This window comes from Coturnix japonica, chromosome 3, assembly GCF_054131305.1.
Source record: "Coturnix japonica strain WE chromosome 3, WE-NBRP24, whole genome shotgun sequence".
Lineage (NCBI taxonomy): Eukaryota > Metazoa > Chordata > Aves > Galliformes > Phasianidae > Coturnix > Coturnix japonica.
In genome coordinates, this window is record NC_140665.1 from 48,599,120 (window position 1) to 48,614,332 (window position 15,213).

Sequence of the window (15,213 nt, forward strand, 5' to 3'; positions counted from 1 at the left end):
TGAACACAGAGACAAAACTGTTGGTATAGTTTCATCTTCAAACACTCCACTTCGTACAGCCTGAGATTCTGCAATAGTATGAACCAAAACTGAGTGAGAAAGACTGTGAGGTTTGCTTTAAAACTATGCTTCTTATCTGAATTAAAAAAACATGTGTATGCACTACAAGAGACAAGAGGTTCATAGTAATACTGAAGAGGGAAGAGAAAGGAAAATGAGGGAAATTGCAGAAGTGCAGAAAGCTTAGCAAGCCTTCACAAACTCTCTTGAAAAAATGCCTTACAAGAGCTATGAAGTTAAGGTGTATTACTTCTTAATTGGAGCCAATAAAATTTTGATCTGTAATGCTCCCAGTTTTTAGAGATGGAAGTTCCTTCAGTCTGAATGTGTTGATGCTGCAAGTCATATGCTGGTGAGATAGCAGAATACTGTTTGAAAGAACTAAAACACAGAAGAGTCCTTGGGGAAGTGGTGTGTATTAATCTAAAAAGGTTTTCATTTTGCAGTCTGTCTGCAAGGAAAGATATCAATAGTTTGTCATTATAAAGACACAGAGTGAAAGATTTGGCCTGCATTTCATCTCAGACTGTGTACACATACCCCATGTAGTTCATGCAGGTACTTACCCTGTACCATGGATTATTAAACCAATAAAGAAAACCACAAAGAGGTGGTGGGTATACCAGAACACTTCATAGCATGACCTTCTGATTAGCTCTGTGGATGAAGTCACGATCAGAACAAAAGCCACAGTTATCATAACTCCAGTTACTCCAGCTATGGTGGTCAGTACCTCTCCTGTTGTGTTCTAGAGTAAACATACATTATAACTATTACTAATATTGCTTTTTTTGTAGTAGTATTTTTTCCGTTTAATAATGTCACTGTGTTTCCCATTATATATTAAATCAAAATTTTTTATTGCATTTTCAGAAAAGGAACAAAATCAGAAGAAGACACTCAGACAAGGCAAACCTCAGTTTCACTTCAGAAAAGCATGGAAAATCATCCACCTCTTCTATTTCCGATTGGGCTTATCCCATAAAGATTGATAAATGTTCACTGAAGTCCCAGTAGTACTTTTACCTGTTTGTCTTATGTAAAGGCATCTCAGAAGAAAAAGGGAAACAGATGATAGAAGAGAGAAGATTAAGCTTAGAAATGCAATAACCAAAACATCTCTACAAATTATCTTATTTATGGGAGGATGTGCTAAGTCACTTGGAATGTGTGGGTCTCTTTTGTGCATATTTTACCTCAAAGATTTTCACAGTTCTGTAGTGGTGTATGAAAATGGCATACTCTCACTTACCTAAATAGAATATGTTATTTGCATGTTCCTTACAGTTACCAGTGCAGTCAATAATATTTAGTTTTTGAAATACGTGTATATATTCACATTTTTATGCTTGCCAGAATAAAAAAAATAATATTCTGGTCCAGAGCATGTTCTTTCTTGTTCATGACTCACAGACATCAGCACAGGTCTGTCATATCTGTCTAAACCCACCAAAATAAACTGAAGTGAGAATGAAGACATATTTTGAGTACAACAGTCAGATGCTGATCTCAGTTGTAAAGTGCAAATCGTGAAGAATGGCAGTAAGAATCTCACATGCAAGAAGAGACTCAGGCTAAATATGCCAGCAGAGTGTAAATAAAGCACCCACTTGGTCTGTAAAGCATATATCTGTTTTCTTAGGGTTGGTGTACAGGAAGGAGGAAACTGAGTATGCCTGCTGGATCATGAGTTGGTTCTACAGCTTAGTACAATAGATGTAAAACATACTGTATTTGTAAATTGCACTCATCTGATATGGAAACGTTAGAGGTGATAAAATTCCACAATGTCATTTTTACCATCATTTTTTCAGTAAAATCATCCTTTCAAATATTCACACTTGACAGCACACAGCACATTTTTAAATTGGTGCCTGTGAAGAATGTGCTCAGACCCTTTTACATATTAACAGGATTGATCTAGGTGATATTTTGAACACTTCCACTACACTGCCTAGTTTGAATGTTGAGATGAAACAAGGAAAGATGTCAAAAACTCTTAGTACATTTCTACTGCAGGGTTACAATGGAATTGAAAAGGAAACCTGAGCTGTTGCTCTCAGAACTTTCCTCTCTGAAGTTATAAGCAATCTTTGCTTTGCTTTCCTTCATAATTTATTAATTCTGAGTATAGCTACTGAGACACAAGTGGGAGATAAGTATAAATATTAGAGATTAGAGTATAATCTAGGCTGTAAATTTGCAGGTAATTGTGGGGTGTATTACTATGAGAAATCTGGAAAAAATCTCTGAAAATGCTAGCTTTCTTTCTCAAGGGTATTTAGGATTTTAATGTTAATTAGAAGCCTACCTCTCAATTATATCACTATGGGAAGGCTTAGCAGAGAAAAAACTGCATACTGGAAGGCAGTAGGTTGCCATTCAGTACCGTGAGCTCTGCTCTGTTCTGGAGAAACATGTCACATGCATGTGGTGAGAGTGGGCACCAGCTATTCAGAGGTGACAAAACTTTGTCCATGCTCACTGTTCTGCTCTGGCTACTTTGTCAACGCTAACATCAAGGCTTCTGTATTCGTAATGTTGAGAACATTAATTTGCTTGTTTTTCTTGAAACTTGATAACTGTTTATTTGTTTGTTTAGTAAGATGCAAAAGTCATACTTAAATGGAGAAGAATGGAGAAGAAATGGGACAAAATGCCTTATAATTGAAAAGTACTATGAAATCCTACTGTTGATTGTCCAGCCATCATCTCACTTTGTTTCTCTCCACTCCATGGTCTTTAAACAGCATTCACAACAAACTAGGTACGTGGGAATTTCCTCAAAAGTAGAAACAATACATGCGGGAGTCTTACTAGGCATTGTGCTGCCTGAGTGTTCACAACAGCATACAAGAATATGCATAAAAAAGCAAATAGTGCCTGATGAATAGTGTAAGGAGTAAAGCTGAGCAACTTTTGCATGTTTTATGTACATACATTGCAGAATGGATGTGTTTTTCTGTATCTTGTGAGTGTTGCAAGGAAGATCTTTAGCCATGCTATTGTTAGGTAACCTAGGAAGTAGGCAGGAAGCACAGTATCACTATTTTCCCAAGGTAAGCTGAGGCATTCATTTGCAAGACAGAGATATGCATTATCCCTGGCTTCCCTGTACTCCGCCTCCCATAGGCAGCAAGCCTCTGGGCGCTGCTGGATGTAGTTTTCCTTTGGTAGCCCCATTATGTAACAAGTCAGAAGCAATCCTCAAACTGGGAAGATATCCCATCGGGGGAGAAAAATACCAACTGTGAAAGAAATGTGACATGTTACTGCTGTTCAATTGTTGTTGCTTCTTTCTAGAAAGAAGTTGTGCTTGCTCCACATATTTACAGTTTGTTTGAGTTTTTAAATTCCTTGCAGGTTTGTTTCGCTGTCTACAATTTATAAGTCCCCTTAGCCTTCCCCTTGTCTCCTGGCAAACCAATTAAAATACTGTAGGTGTTTCTTTGAGCTAAGTAACCTGAAATTGCAGCTCTGAGTAAGTGTTTTCAGCTGAAATTGAGGTTTACCTCTGGCAAACCTTCTTGCTCTGGTTAAAAGGCTTTGAAATATAGTTTCCCTGACAGTAGAATCCACAGAGGAAAACTTTTTACATGAAGAAAACCAAAAAGTGACAACTTACCGTTTCGTAGGTCCTGATTGGGTTCAAGTAGCTTTCATTTGGCCACTTGCCAAGGCCAGAAAGTTTATTCCGCAGCCCCCCTGCTTCCTTCGACTGGCTGTTATGATACCGCTCTATATTGATGAAGTGGGCAACAATGTGGATGGCTGCATGAGGGAAGAGAGGCAAAAGACTGCAGAAATGCTTGTATGTATCCTCAGTGCCAGAAGGAGTTCTGTTAAGCACACACTATTTGAAAAGCCTGTGCATAAATTGAGCACTTTGCACAGAGTAAACTGACAGCAAAAGGAAAATTTTATCTGATGTATGTTCAACGTGTAGCAACTGGTTCAAACCAGAGACAACAGCTGCAGGGTTGCATGTTTACAGTTGCAGGCTTCAGTGTCATCCAAGGCAAACCACTTGAGAAATGAGATAAAGCTGTTTAATTTGGGTTTTAAAGTGTTAAAAGAAAATTTATTAAAATCCATTTTTGTTTGTGGTTGTTGGGTTGGTCTATTTATTTTTTTTTTTTTTTCATGAATATTCTAATATATGCCAAGGTCTAATATTGCTACATAGGACACTAACTTATCCATTTTAGGCACTGACTTGCACTGGGGAGGCTTAAGGGATGCTTTCAAAATCTTCCCCTCTCAACATCTGGATACAGCATCACAATATGCCGGTGGAGCCTGGAAATCACATAGGAACTCTGATTTTAAGGAAAAGGTCTGAATCATGGGATTAGCTTTGATTTGTCCTCAGCAGCATACATTACTTCTTCTTCTGGTATGATCCCCAAAGGGATAGGAAGTGATGAGTTTAGAAAAATACATAAGTGAACTTCCTCATAATCCTTTTTCAATGTGGAAAGTTGATAAAAGAGGAAATAAATCTTTTGTTTTATTACTGGTTAACATAGATAAAATCATAATCAAACTAGGTGCAGATTTTCATAGTTTTCAGTATGACAGATTTTAAAATCCATTACAGGAAAGGTGCAATTAAATACTGACAGATGAAAACCAATAATGAAAAACAATCAGATGTTTACAGAGGAGCTTTTAGGATACACTATTTCAAGATTTTAAAATTATTTTCCTGTCATCATCCCTGTCTCAGGCTTTATCTGTTCCTGTCCCTGACCACCTAAAAGGCCTTGTAAAAAGTAATACTAGTAATAAACCAAATATCACCTGCTTGCCTGAATAATCTGCTCTCAAAAGATTTTATTTTTATTCTTTCTTTTTCTTCTTTTCTTCCATTGTGGTTTTTTTTCATTCATTCTGCTTCATAGCTTTTCTTGTCTTTTATCTTTTTCTCTTTGCTTTCCTTTTTTTACCCTATTTTTATTTTTCTATTTCCTTTTTTTTTTTTTTTTGTCCTTTTTTTGTTATTCCCTGCACAAGAGTAATGCCTTACTAGAGTAGTCATTGTGTAATCATAGCTAAAAATAGTTTAAAATTGTTTAAGGATTTTTGTCCTTTAGATCCATTAGTGAGCTCTCTTATTTCCTGTGCTGTTCCTAAACAACATGTGGAGAGGGCTGTGGTCATGGGAATACAAGTAAAGGAAGAATGCAGAATATGGAAGTACTTAAAATTAGCCTGTGCAAAAAAAGTTAAAGATCACACTCTGTCCTCCAACAGCAGTTTAGCCCATCTGTCCAGACTGGAGAGAGGTTATTTCCACTCAGTTCTGATATGATCCTTCTAGAGCAGCAGATGTACTTTTGATGACTGTCAAGTTACACTTCACAGAAAATGTAATGTTATCTTTAGAGGCTCTTCCCACCATTTCTTTTCACTTTCTCTATCTCATTGCCCCATGCTTAGGCACTCACTGGGAGATGAAAGACATTTTTTTAAATACTTATTATATGTAACTTAAAGTAGGAACTTAAACCAAAGTATTTGTCCAAGCCATCATCTAACTGATTATTCTTTTGTGAACCATTTCCTGATGAAACCTTTAATTAAAATAATCAGTTATTTATTGGCATGAACATTTGAAATGAATAAACTGAGCACCCACAGTACAAAAATTTTTTACACTTTTTTTTTCTAAGTTTTTGGACCAATGGATAAGAAATTTATGTCAACTGGAATAGCTTCAGCAGGATGGAGGCTGAATTCAAATGGCTATAAAGTGCACAAGATAAAACGAGCCTGGAAATTAGAAGGCAGATTCTGGCCATCAAAGGAATGAGACTTTCAGCCCCTTTCAATAAATGGGATAATGGGATCAAACAATCTAAGCAGCTTTAGGCTGAAGGTTGGCCATTTTATGAAATAATGTGTATGATGTGACCACCAGAATTCAAAGGTGTTGGGCTTGGTGACCCAGCACATCTTGCATATGTCCTTACAGATTAGGTGCTGCATGTGAAGCAGAATGGCCAGTGCCAAACTTGAGGTGCTGGCTGCAGCCCTGTCCTCAGGATGCTAGAAGATCACATGAGACCACAAACAGGGCAGGAGAAGTGCGTGTGCTGGTTGTCAGAACCCAAATGCCTGAGAGTCTGGAAGCTGCAGGGCTGAGGTGGCAGCTGTGTAGGGGTTCTGGCAATCTGTTCCCAGAAGTACAGCTGATGTATAAGCAGTATATAAACACTGTTTATATATTTCAGTGTAATAGCACTTTTAAGCGCCGAGTTGGAAAGGGGGAACTGTTCCTACTCCTTTCAGAACAGATGTTTTGACCTGCTAAGGATGTTATCAAAACCAGCTGGAAGGGAACCAAGTCATTGTTTGAAGAGGACCTAATTTCTCTGACATCTGACAGAGTTCTCTTGGAGGGCAGGAGTGAAGGGTACCAGACAGCTGGCTGTGGTAATTTGTAGAGAAACATACTGGCCATGATTCCCCAAAAATGAGTAATAGGAGAGAAAATTTTCCAAATTTGGAGACTAACCTGGAGAGTGAATCTCTGAGTAGGTTTACACTGAGCAGCTCCATCTTGGCATCTACAAGCAGTTAGTGGTGCAATCAGTAATGGTACTCAGGCTTCCCATACCTTCAGGATGGGCTTTATAACCCATCTCTGTCCAGAGAATCTTCAGATGCCCCATCAAGGCCAGTTTGGATGGGGCCCTGGGCAGCCTGATCTAATGAGTTGTAAATCTGCCCATGACAGGAGGATGGAACTGGATGGGCTTTAAGGTTTTATCCAGTCCAAGCCATTATGTCATTCTCTAACTCTGATGCAGTATAAATATTCACCACAGCTTTGTGATCAAATGTATTTTACAGTTTGAATCCTTAGCTCTATTTTACCAACACAGCTCCCTTAATCACATAAACTGTAAGTTTTGGACTACACTCGCTCTTTTAGAGTAGCAACACTGACTGGTTTTGGAGGTTTCAATCTGTATTCATAGCATAACTTACTTTATTTCACCTTTGAAATATGTAGGTTTGTAAAAAATGAATATGACACACTGTGAAGTCTCATTCAAAATGAAGACATTTCTGTTGTTTAGAAAGCTATTACATCTTGCACTTTCCTCAATGTGTGGGATTGCACGTGGTTTGTACAAATTCTAGTTGTGTCAGCAGCGACAGGAAACTGAGTGCTTCCTGCTACATCCTGAGTGCTGAAAGTGAGATAGGATGGTAGTTTCTTACATATTTCTGGTAAAATATTTGTGACACTGACCAAAAAAAAAATAATTCTATGGGTTGAACAGACTTCACTTCTCAAGAAGACTTTTTGCCTAGGATTTAATGAAGGTAATCATGTTGCCAGATTCCCCTGGAAGAAGGGATCTGTTTTCTTCAACTTAACCCAATTTTTCTTTTTTATTTTTTTTATTTTTTTTTTTGTGAAAGCTATTAAAATACACTATTTTGTCTGGCTGTATATTGTTCTGCTTTACTGTAAATGTTACTGTCATTGGAAACAGCATCCCACAATCTTTGGAAATCTTCCCTTCTGGGTAATATTCTCTCCAGCTTTCATCTAGCAGGTGGAAGGTATTTACAAGAGTGGGAGACTCCCAGAATGAACATGTTTTCAATGCTATTCTGTGGTAACTATTAACATATACAATATAATGATACACTGAAAAATATTAACATTCAAGCTAATGTACTGAATATGTCAGTTTACCTCAATATCCCGTGATCTTAAATTTTGCCTTGAGTGTCATTAGAGTAATACTTCTGATGTTGTTTTTCTGTGCTGCCAGGAAAAAATGATGCAGTCTAAAACTGAATTATAGCTGGATGGTAAGAGTAATGCAAAGATCTAATTCCATTTTCAATGTGGTTCATTTAATGTACAATAATTGTAGTAGACTAAAAAGTCTGGCACTGGATACGTTTCCATTAGCTAAAATATTTTACATCCCTAAAGTACATTTTCTGAAGGTTCTTTGCATCTACAGTGTATAGAATTTACCAAGCAATTTCAAAACTTAAATACAAATTTCTGGAATCTGCATTTACAACAGCTGAAGTGTTTTTTGTTTCTTGTTTTTCCCCTGCACCGCTTAGATAGTCTAACTGTGAGAACAAAGTTTCAGGTATTCAGTATTGAATTTTCAAATCAATATTTTTCTCATTCTGCATTACTAAATATAAAGTACAGAATAAGTCATGCAATCAGTTAAACAGAGCTCTTTTTTTATATCAGTGCATGAAGACTGAAGGATTTCAACTGTTGTTTTTAACAACATCTGGAACCTCTGAAGCACTTAATATGCATTAATTTGTATTTGACCCTGAGATGTTTTATGTGGTCCACCTCTGAGATCAAATAAAAGGTTTTATTGGAAGGAGTGGAGAAGGAAAAGGGCTGCTATTAGAGCATGGTGTTTACTGTACATATTCTCAAATACAAAGAGATGTAATTAAATTTTCTTGAAAGTCTGGTCAATTTAGCTCATCTTATTCAGCCAATTGTGCCTTCAGTGAAGCATGCACAACTCTCATTGAACCAAACTCCTTTTCTGCATGCCTGAACAGGATAGTAATCAAATTGAAGCTTGCAGCTAATGGTTAAGTATTTTGGTTAACCAGCACAACATGGTAAAACTGAAGGGTCAAATCTAGACCTTTCATCTCATGGTGAGGAGAATAGCTATACAGGAACTTAAGCAGAGAACAGACAAGTCTGCCCCTGACCTATATTCTTTTGTAACCCACTGCCTTGTGCCATTTGTGGTTACACAGACTCCTCAGTTCAGCTTTCTGCTTTCTCTGTGGGTTAAGAATGCACAGATCATGTGAAAATTACAAGAGTAACACAAACAAACCTACATGAGATTTAAAAAATATGTATTTTTAGAATGTATATGAACGTCAAACGTGAGCTTGACTTGGACCAGTTTTGATCTTATCTGGAAGATTATAATATCTAACTTAATGTGTTTCCTTTCCTTATCTTACCACTAAATCTGGAACTAAACAATTTGACTGAAATAAAATAAAATAAAATAAAATAAAATAAAATAAAATAAAATAAAATGCAGTTTAATGAAAATTTGATTTTCTGCAGTTTCTGGAAGGACTATAACAATATATTAAGGAAAGACCTTTTGAGTATTAGCATCTGCTTTCCTGAAAACTTGCTAATTCTCACAAAGAAGTTACTCAGACCACCAATGGCCTTCACCTACAGACACTTTTCAAATATGTCTGAAAGTGTAAAGGTTTCCCATTTTTCTTTCCATTTATAGATTTTTCAGTTCATGTCAGAAGGCAAACACACTTGGCTCCTCTGTATTTCTGTCTGCATTTTGCATATTCTTAAAGAAAACTGCACTACTGGAATATGTAAGGAACGGGAAGCATCATTCCAAGCAGACTAATTACAAAGAAACCCACTGTCCTTCCCCTACTTTTCCTCAATTTCTTAAGCTCTATTCACATCGTATTTCAACCATTGTTGCAGGAGTGGATCTGTATTAACTTTTCTGCAAGCATCAAAACAATACAACAAATAGGTTATTCTTCAAAACATGCACTGTATGCCAAAATAAAAACTTCCACCAGCACTGCCCACTTTATAGTAAGTATGAATGTACTTTTAAATAATAGTAAAGGCAATGTACTAAGAAAAATGGAATTGTAGATAATGTTCTCTATCTCTTGTAGCTGTCTTTTGACACCAGCTCTCAACTGCAGAGTCTCTTTAGGAATTAGGAAGTATAGAATGATTTGAACTGATCAGACAGTGAGTGCATGAAACAGTGGTTTTATTCTAGCAGAATTACAGATCCATAAGGAAGATTTACTAGTGAGTGAATGACTCCCAGAAAGCTCTTATCACAGACAGGCATGCAGAATGCAGGAAGCCAAACTAAGCAGAATTCCCTTTACTGAATTTTCAATGATGCTCTTGATTATAGATAGAATTGTTTATCCTCTCTTCTCTCCAACTTCCCCTTTTCACTAGTCTCTAATTATATCCCTTTACGACCTGACCAATTAAAGCCTGCTCTTGGATTTGTATTAGAGTTGATGAAAAATTAAAGACACAGATGTACATTTTCCAAGGCCATGTGCACCTCAGCTGAGCAGGCTGACTGCAAGAAGTCAGACAATACTAGTGTCACATAGACTATTTTTAGCATGCTATTAAATAAATATGCTGGAATAACACCACCTGGCAAGCTGAGATGAATGCATGTTACTTTAATAATAAAGGAGTCTACAATTTTATATTGTGAGGATAAGATTACTGATCTGATCTGCAAATTGGTTTAACTTCTTGCTGCCACATTAAGGCTATTGATCATACAGGGGAGAACATTCACTTAACTAACAATTACTAAATTGCAATAGTCTAATAAGAGTTGACTATACTTGTGTGTAACAAAAGGAAATATAGGGAGTACTTGGATAAATAATGTGTCAGTTGATAGAAAAATGGCATCTGTTTATGCATCATTTTAACACTGTGAGGTTCTTAAAAAAAGAACTCAGTATACTCATGGACACCTGTTTTTTTCTCTGAAAAGAGATAATACCAGTTTTCTTTCACTGTATGGGCTAAAGATTGATCTATTCCATTCTATTCTATTCTATTCTATTCTATTCTATTCTATTCTATTCTATTCTATTCTATTCTATTCTATTCTACTCTATTCATTTTTGAAATTTAATTCCAGACAACCATGTTTCTGGCCATTCTTTACCCAAGACTGACTACACAATGATGTAGCATTTATCCAAAATCTATATTTGCTTTTCACTTTTTAGTTAGGGAAGAATTGTTTTTTAAGTTGGATTTTTTTTAAAATCAGATTTCTCTGTATTTTCTTTACTTCTTCAATTATCAACTATCTGTTTGGTTTTTTATTCTGGAAAACTGAACCAAACCAAGCTTAACCAGCCAAAGTCTAAAAAGAACCACAAAACAAAACCAACCAACCAACCAGCCAAAAAAACCCTAACACCTTATTTTCTCTCCAGAAAGTTACAGAATTAAATAGTGATGCTTTCTGTCATTTCATATCAGCTCTATGTGTCTGTCTTCTTGGAAATACTAAGGCCATAAAGTAATCACTTCTTTGATAAACTTGTACTTCCCTAATTGTCCATCTTAATACAGTAGGAAACAGAATCACAGAATGGCCCGGGTTGGAAGGGACATTAAGGATCACGAAGCTCCAACCCCCACCCGGCCACAGGCAGGGCCACCAACCTCCCCATTTCATACTAGAGCAGGTTGCCCAGGGCCACATCCAACCTGGTCTTGAACACCTCCAGGGACGGGGCATCCACAACCTCTCTGGGCAGCCATTTCCAGCACCTCACCACCCTCATAGTAAAGAACCTCCCTGACATCCAACCAATATCTTCCCTTTCTCAACTTAAAACCATTTCCCCTTGTCCTGCTGTTATCTACCCTTTCAAATGTTTTATATGAATGTAAAACCAAAAAACATAAAAGCTTTGACTGTGCAATTTTGCTTACTTTTTGGAGCATGACAAATTATACACCAAGTAGAAGCTGGTTAGTTTACATTCTCAGGCTGATTTGTTAATTATAGAAGCAATGTTCCATTCTATATGAATCTGCTATATAATGAAACTGAATTTTGATAAATGAATGAATACAGCAGATAAGTAAATCATCATAATATACTATAGGATGCACACTCTCATCTGCCACCTTCTGCTCTGAATTCTTTAATGATACATACAATGGACAAATTTTAGTTGTTGGTACCTGACAGTGATCCTAACTCCATATGTTTATCCTTAATATATAGGGATGCTGACTGCCCATACACACACAGACTGCAAAGTATAGTGGGACTGAGATCTACCCTGACAGCCAACCTAGGGGAAATACTTCTACCCTCCAATGTATTTTGCTTGTAAATAACCCTGATTAACTCTTCCATCTCCAACACTTTTCCCAAGAGAACAATGCCACCTTCCCCAAACATGTCTCCATCTCTATGCACTTTTATCTTTCATATTGCCTTTTTCTCCTCCTTCTCTGCACACTACTCTTCTCCACACTATCTCCTGTTCCCCGTGTGTCTTTTAATTTCCCCCAAGCTTGGTTCTTCCCCAGAACCTTTAACCATCTGAGGAACAGGAGGGTGTCATGTCTTTGTCCCATCCAGACAAATGATCAATAGTCAAAGGGACCAATTGAAACGAAAACTTAAGATTTCAAGATGCAGCTTCACCCTGTATCTATATTACACTTTTAAAAATATGTAGGAATTTAATGGTTTTGATTTAGCCACTTGCCTCAAAGTCAGATTAAATTTATTGCCTGATTGAAAATTTATTGAAGAAGATTTAACAGTGGACAGATGAAGTGTAACTCATAAGCATAATTTCCATGGGAAATCAGACTATAATGCTATTTTATCTCTCCAAACATCTGCTCAGAGAGGTACAATGAAAGTTATGGAAACCAAATTTAAGAACATGCAAGCTGGTTACACCAGCTAATGGGCAACCAATAGATACTATCCAAATTGAAAGGATTACAAATGGTTAACAAAATGAGACTACCTGACTTATTTAAAAATGCAGGTATAAAATGCTAGTACTAAAATAGCACATGTCAGAGCTAATGACATTATGCAGAATCACTATGAAATTCAAAATAGTTCAAAGACAAAGAACAACAACAAAAAAAGCTTACTTGCATTTACAGCTATTCCATAGGCAACCACCTTGTGAAATGCGATGTTTTTGTCAAGCTGTCTCCTTGGTGCTCCTCCACAGCACTTGGTAAAAAAAGCAAAAGTTGTTTTACATCATTCCTATTCCTATTTGCAACTTCCATTTTGGAAAGGAAGCTAGAGGAATTCAGTATATCTAAAAATGAATTTCTGGTTCAAACACAACCTCGGAGCTCAGGCAATTGTTTTCAGTTTAACAGCATTACAAGATTCCTTTAAACTATTCAGCTTATGTAGGGGATCAAATTCAAGTTGGGCAAAACTGCTTTCCCCTGTGACACCTGAGCAGCTTGTCTGAACTGACAACTGATTTGCTGGAATAAGAACACCAGAGCTGGCTGTGCTCACAACCAGACTGGGCCACTGTTGCTTTACAAACTCAAAAATTGCAATGAGAGAATTTTTATTGCTTTCAGGAAGTGAAGACATTAGGATGGTGAAACTATGTCTCAGGTGTTCGCATGCTTGTGTGATACTGAGCCTTATTCCTGTTACTGGATGTGCTGGACAGCAGGTGGCTCTGCACGGAGACCACCTGGGGCTGGGCTGGGCTGCAATGAGCCAAAGCCAGCAGTCTCCTCAGGAAACTAAAAAGCACCTGCAGGCCCAGCTCAGCCTCTGAAATATATGCTGTCTGGCTGGATTGCTTGCTTGGCCTGGCACAGCGCCGTGCCAAAGGTCCTGGCATGTAACCATGTTGCTTCCCAACTAATAAACCATCCAAAATCTGGAGCACTGCGGGGTGCCATGAGCTTCCTCTGATGGACACTGGGTCCAGTCTTGTGCTGACCATGCTGGAAACGGACAAGTCGTTTCCTGCCTAGTGCAAAGTGTTGTCTAGCAAATCAAAATATTGATAATCTGTGAGAAGAATAGCACTTCTCCAAGTTCTTACTCAGTAGTTAGGTGGACATGCAAACATTTTATATTAATTCACAAACGAGTTCAGAAATTCGGGAATTGTTATTATTATTATTTTTAATTCTCAGCTCCATTGGACTCAAACAGACAAAAAAACAGTGATGATTCCCAGTCTAAAGGCTGGCTGAAATGTGACAGTGCTTTAAAGGATTAAAAAAGAAAAAGCAGAACTGAAAATAAGAGCCAGATGACAATAAAATAAATTAATGCTGTGATTTCTGAATTCCAGTTGTTCTTAGACTTGTGAAGTCATCAGTGATTTTTTTCTCCAAACATATAATATTGGAATTCTAATAATTCTTATTCTCATAATTCACTGCAAGCTGAAGCTATAGCTAGTAGAGATAAAGCCATAAGTACTTCCTGTGTGTGTGATGCCAAGTTTAATGCAAATGCCTCTGAGCAGATGACCACTCATATACAGAAGACACATGCTTACCAGAAGGAAAGAACTAAATGGCGTCCGCACAGTCAAAAGGGCTTAGATGTGTTTGTTATTATCCTTGAGATGTGCTTATCTGTACATTTCCTCTCACTGATTTTCACTTTAGAGCTATACAGGATACTCATGATATTTAAATATTCTCTACATTTGGCTGAATTGCATTCTTACAATCCCTTTTTTTCGATCCTCACTTTTTACTTCATGACACTGTGCTATGCAGTGGCTGCCAAAATCAGTGTTGCATTGAGTGCTATGTTAAACAAGTATTTTATTTCTCCGCACTCATGAGTACTGACAATTTAAATGGTAATAGCTAGGCAATAGTGTACAGACTTGTCTATCAAAACTTAAGATTCCTTGGAAAATGTTTGATATGGACAATATTGTGGAACTACAGAAGTGAAAAGGAGAGGATAATATGGCTATTTGAGAAATGGTACTTACAGCACTTGCTCCTCTTAAGAATGAAATAAGATTTCTACTGACTGGTAACAGGATTAGCATGCAGTTAAAATTCAGGCACGTTGCAGAAGCTCTTGCCCAAGCCAAGGTTGACTGTGCATATAACAGTATAAAGAAATTAGATTACAAGTTTGCAACAGAAGAAAAAAAAAAAAGAAAAAAAAAAAAGGAAGAAAACACTACAGTAACATAATACTTTTATATGAGAAAATTACTGCTAAGCATCAAAAAAAAAATCATAAAGAGATGTGAATAAAATCAAATTACACATTCATTCTTCTTGTGAAGCCTTTTAACAATCAAATTCATACTTACTCCCAACATAATCCGTGTATAAATGTAAGCATCTTCATCTTCATACCAGTGGAAGGTATCAATAAACAGATATAAATTCATGCCCAGCCACACCAACTACAAAGCAGATAGGCTGCAGATCAGTGAAAATTGTAATATTTTTTAATGCATATAAAACTAGGTATGGTTATGGTTTTGAAAAGTATGTGAGAAATACTTCAAAATCAGTGTGCAATGCATCTCTTGATCACAGATGATAGAAATCAC

At 37.0% G+C, this 15,213-nt stretch overlaps 1 protein-coding gene across 8 annotated transcripts in view; it reads right to left on the reverse strand.

Annotated features, from left to right (window-relative positions):
* NOX3 (NADPH oxidase 3) overlaps nucleotides 1–15,213 on the reverse strand; it is a 45,624-nt gene that overhangs the window by 29,379 nt on the left and 1,032 nt on the right. For 4 of the 8 annotated variants that reach the window (XM_085541535.1, XM_085541536.1, XM_085541538.1 and 1 more), the window contains exons 2-6: nucleotides 14,968–15,063; nucleotides 14,635–14,745; nucleotides 12,785–12,869; nucleotides 3,686–3,831; nucleotides 627–808 (exon numbers count right to left, since the gene is read on the reverse strand). In XM_085541535.1, coding sequence (XP_085397661.1) covers nucleotides 627–808; nucleotides 3,686–3,831; nucleotides 12,785–12,869; nucleotides 14,635–14,745; nucleotides 14,968–15,063 — 620 coding nt within the window. The remainder of the gene's footprint in view (nucleotides 1–626; nucleotides 809–3,685; nucleotides 3,832–12,784; nucleotides 12,870–14,634; nucleotides 14,746–14,967; nucleotides 15,064–15,213) is intronic. The other 4 variants (XM_085541540.1, XM_085541541.1, XM_085541537.1 and 1 more) reach the window with 3 other exon arrangements.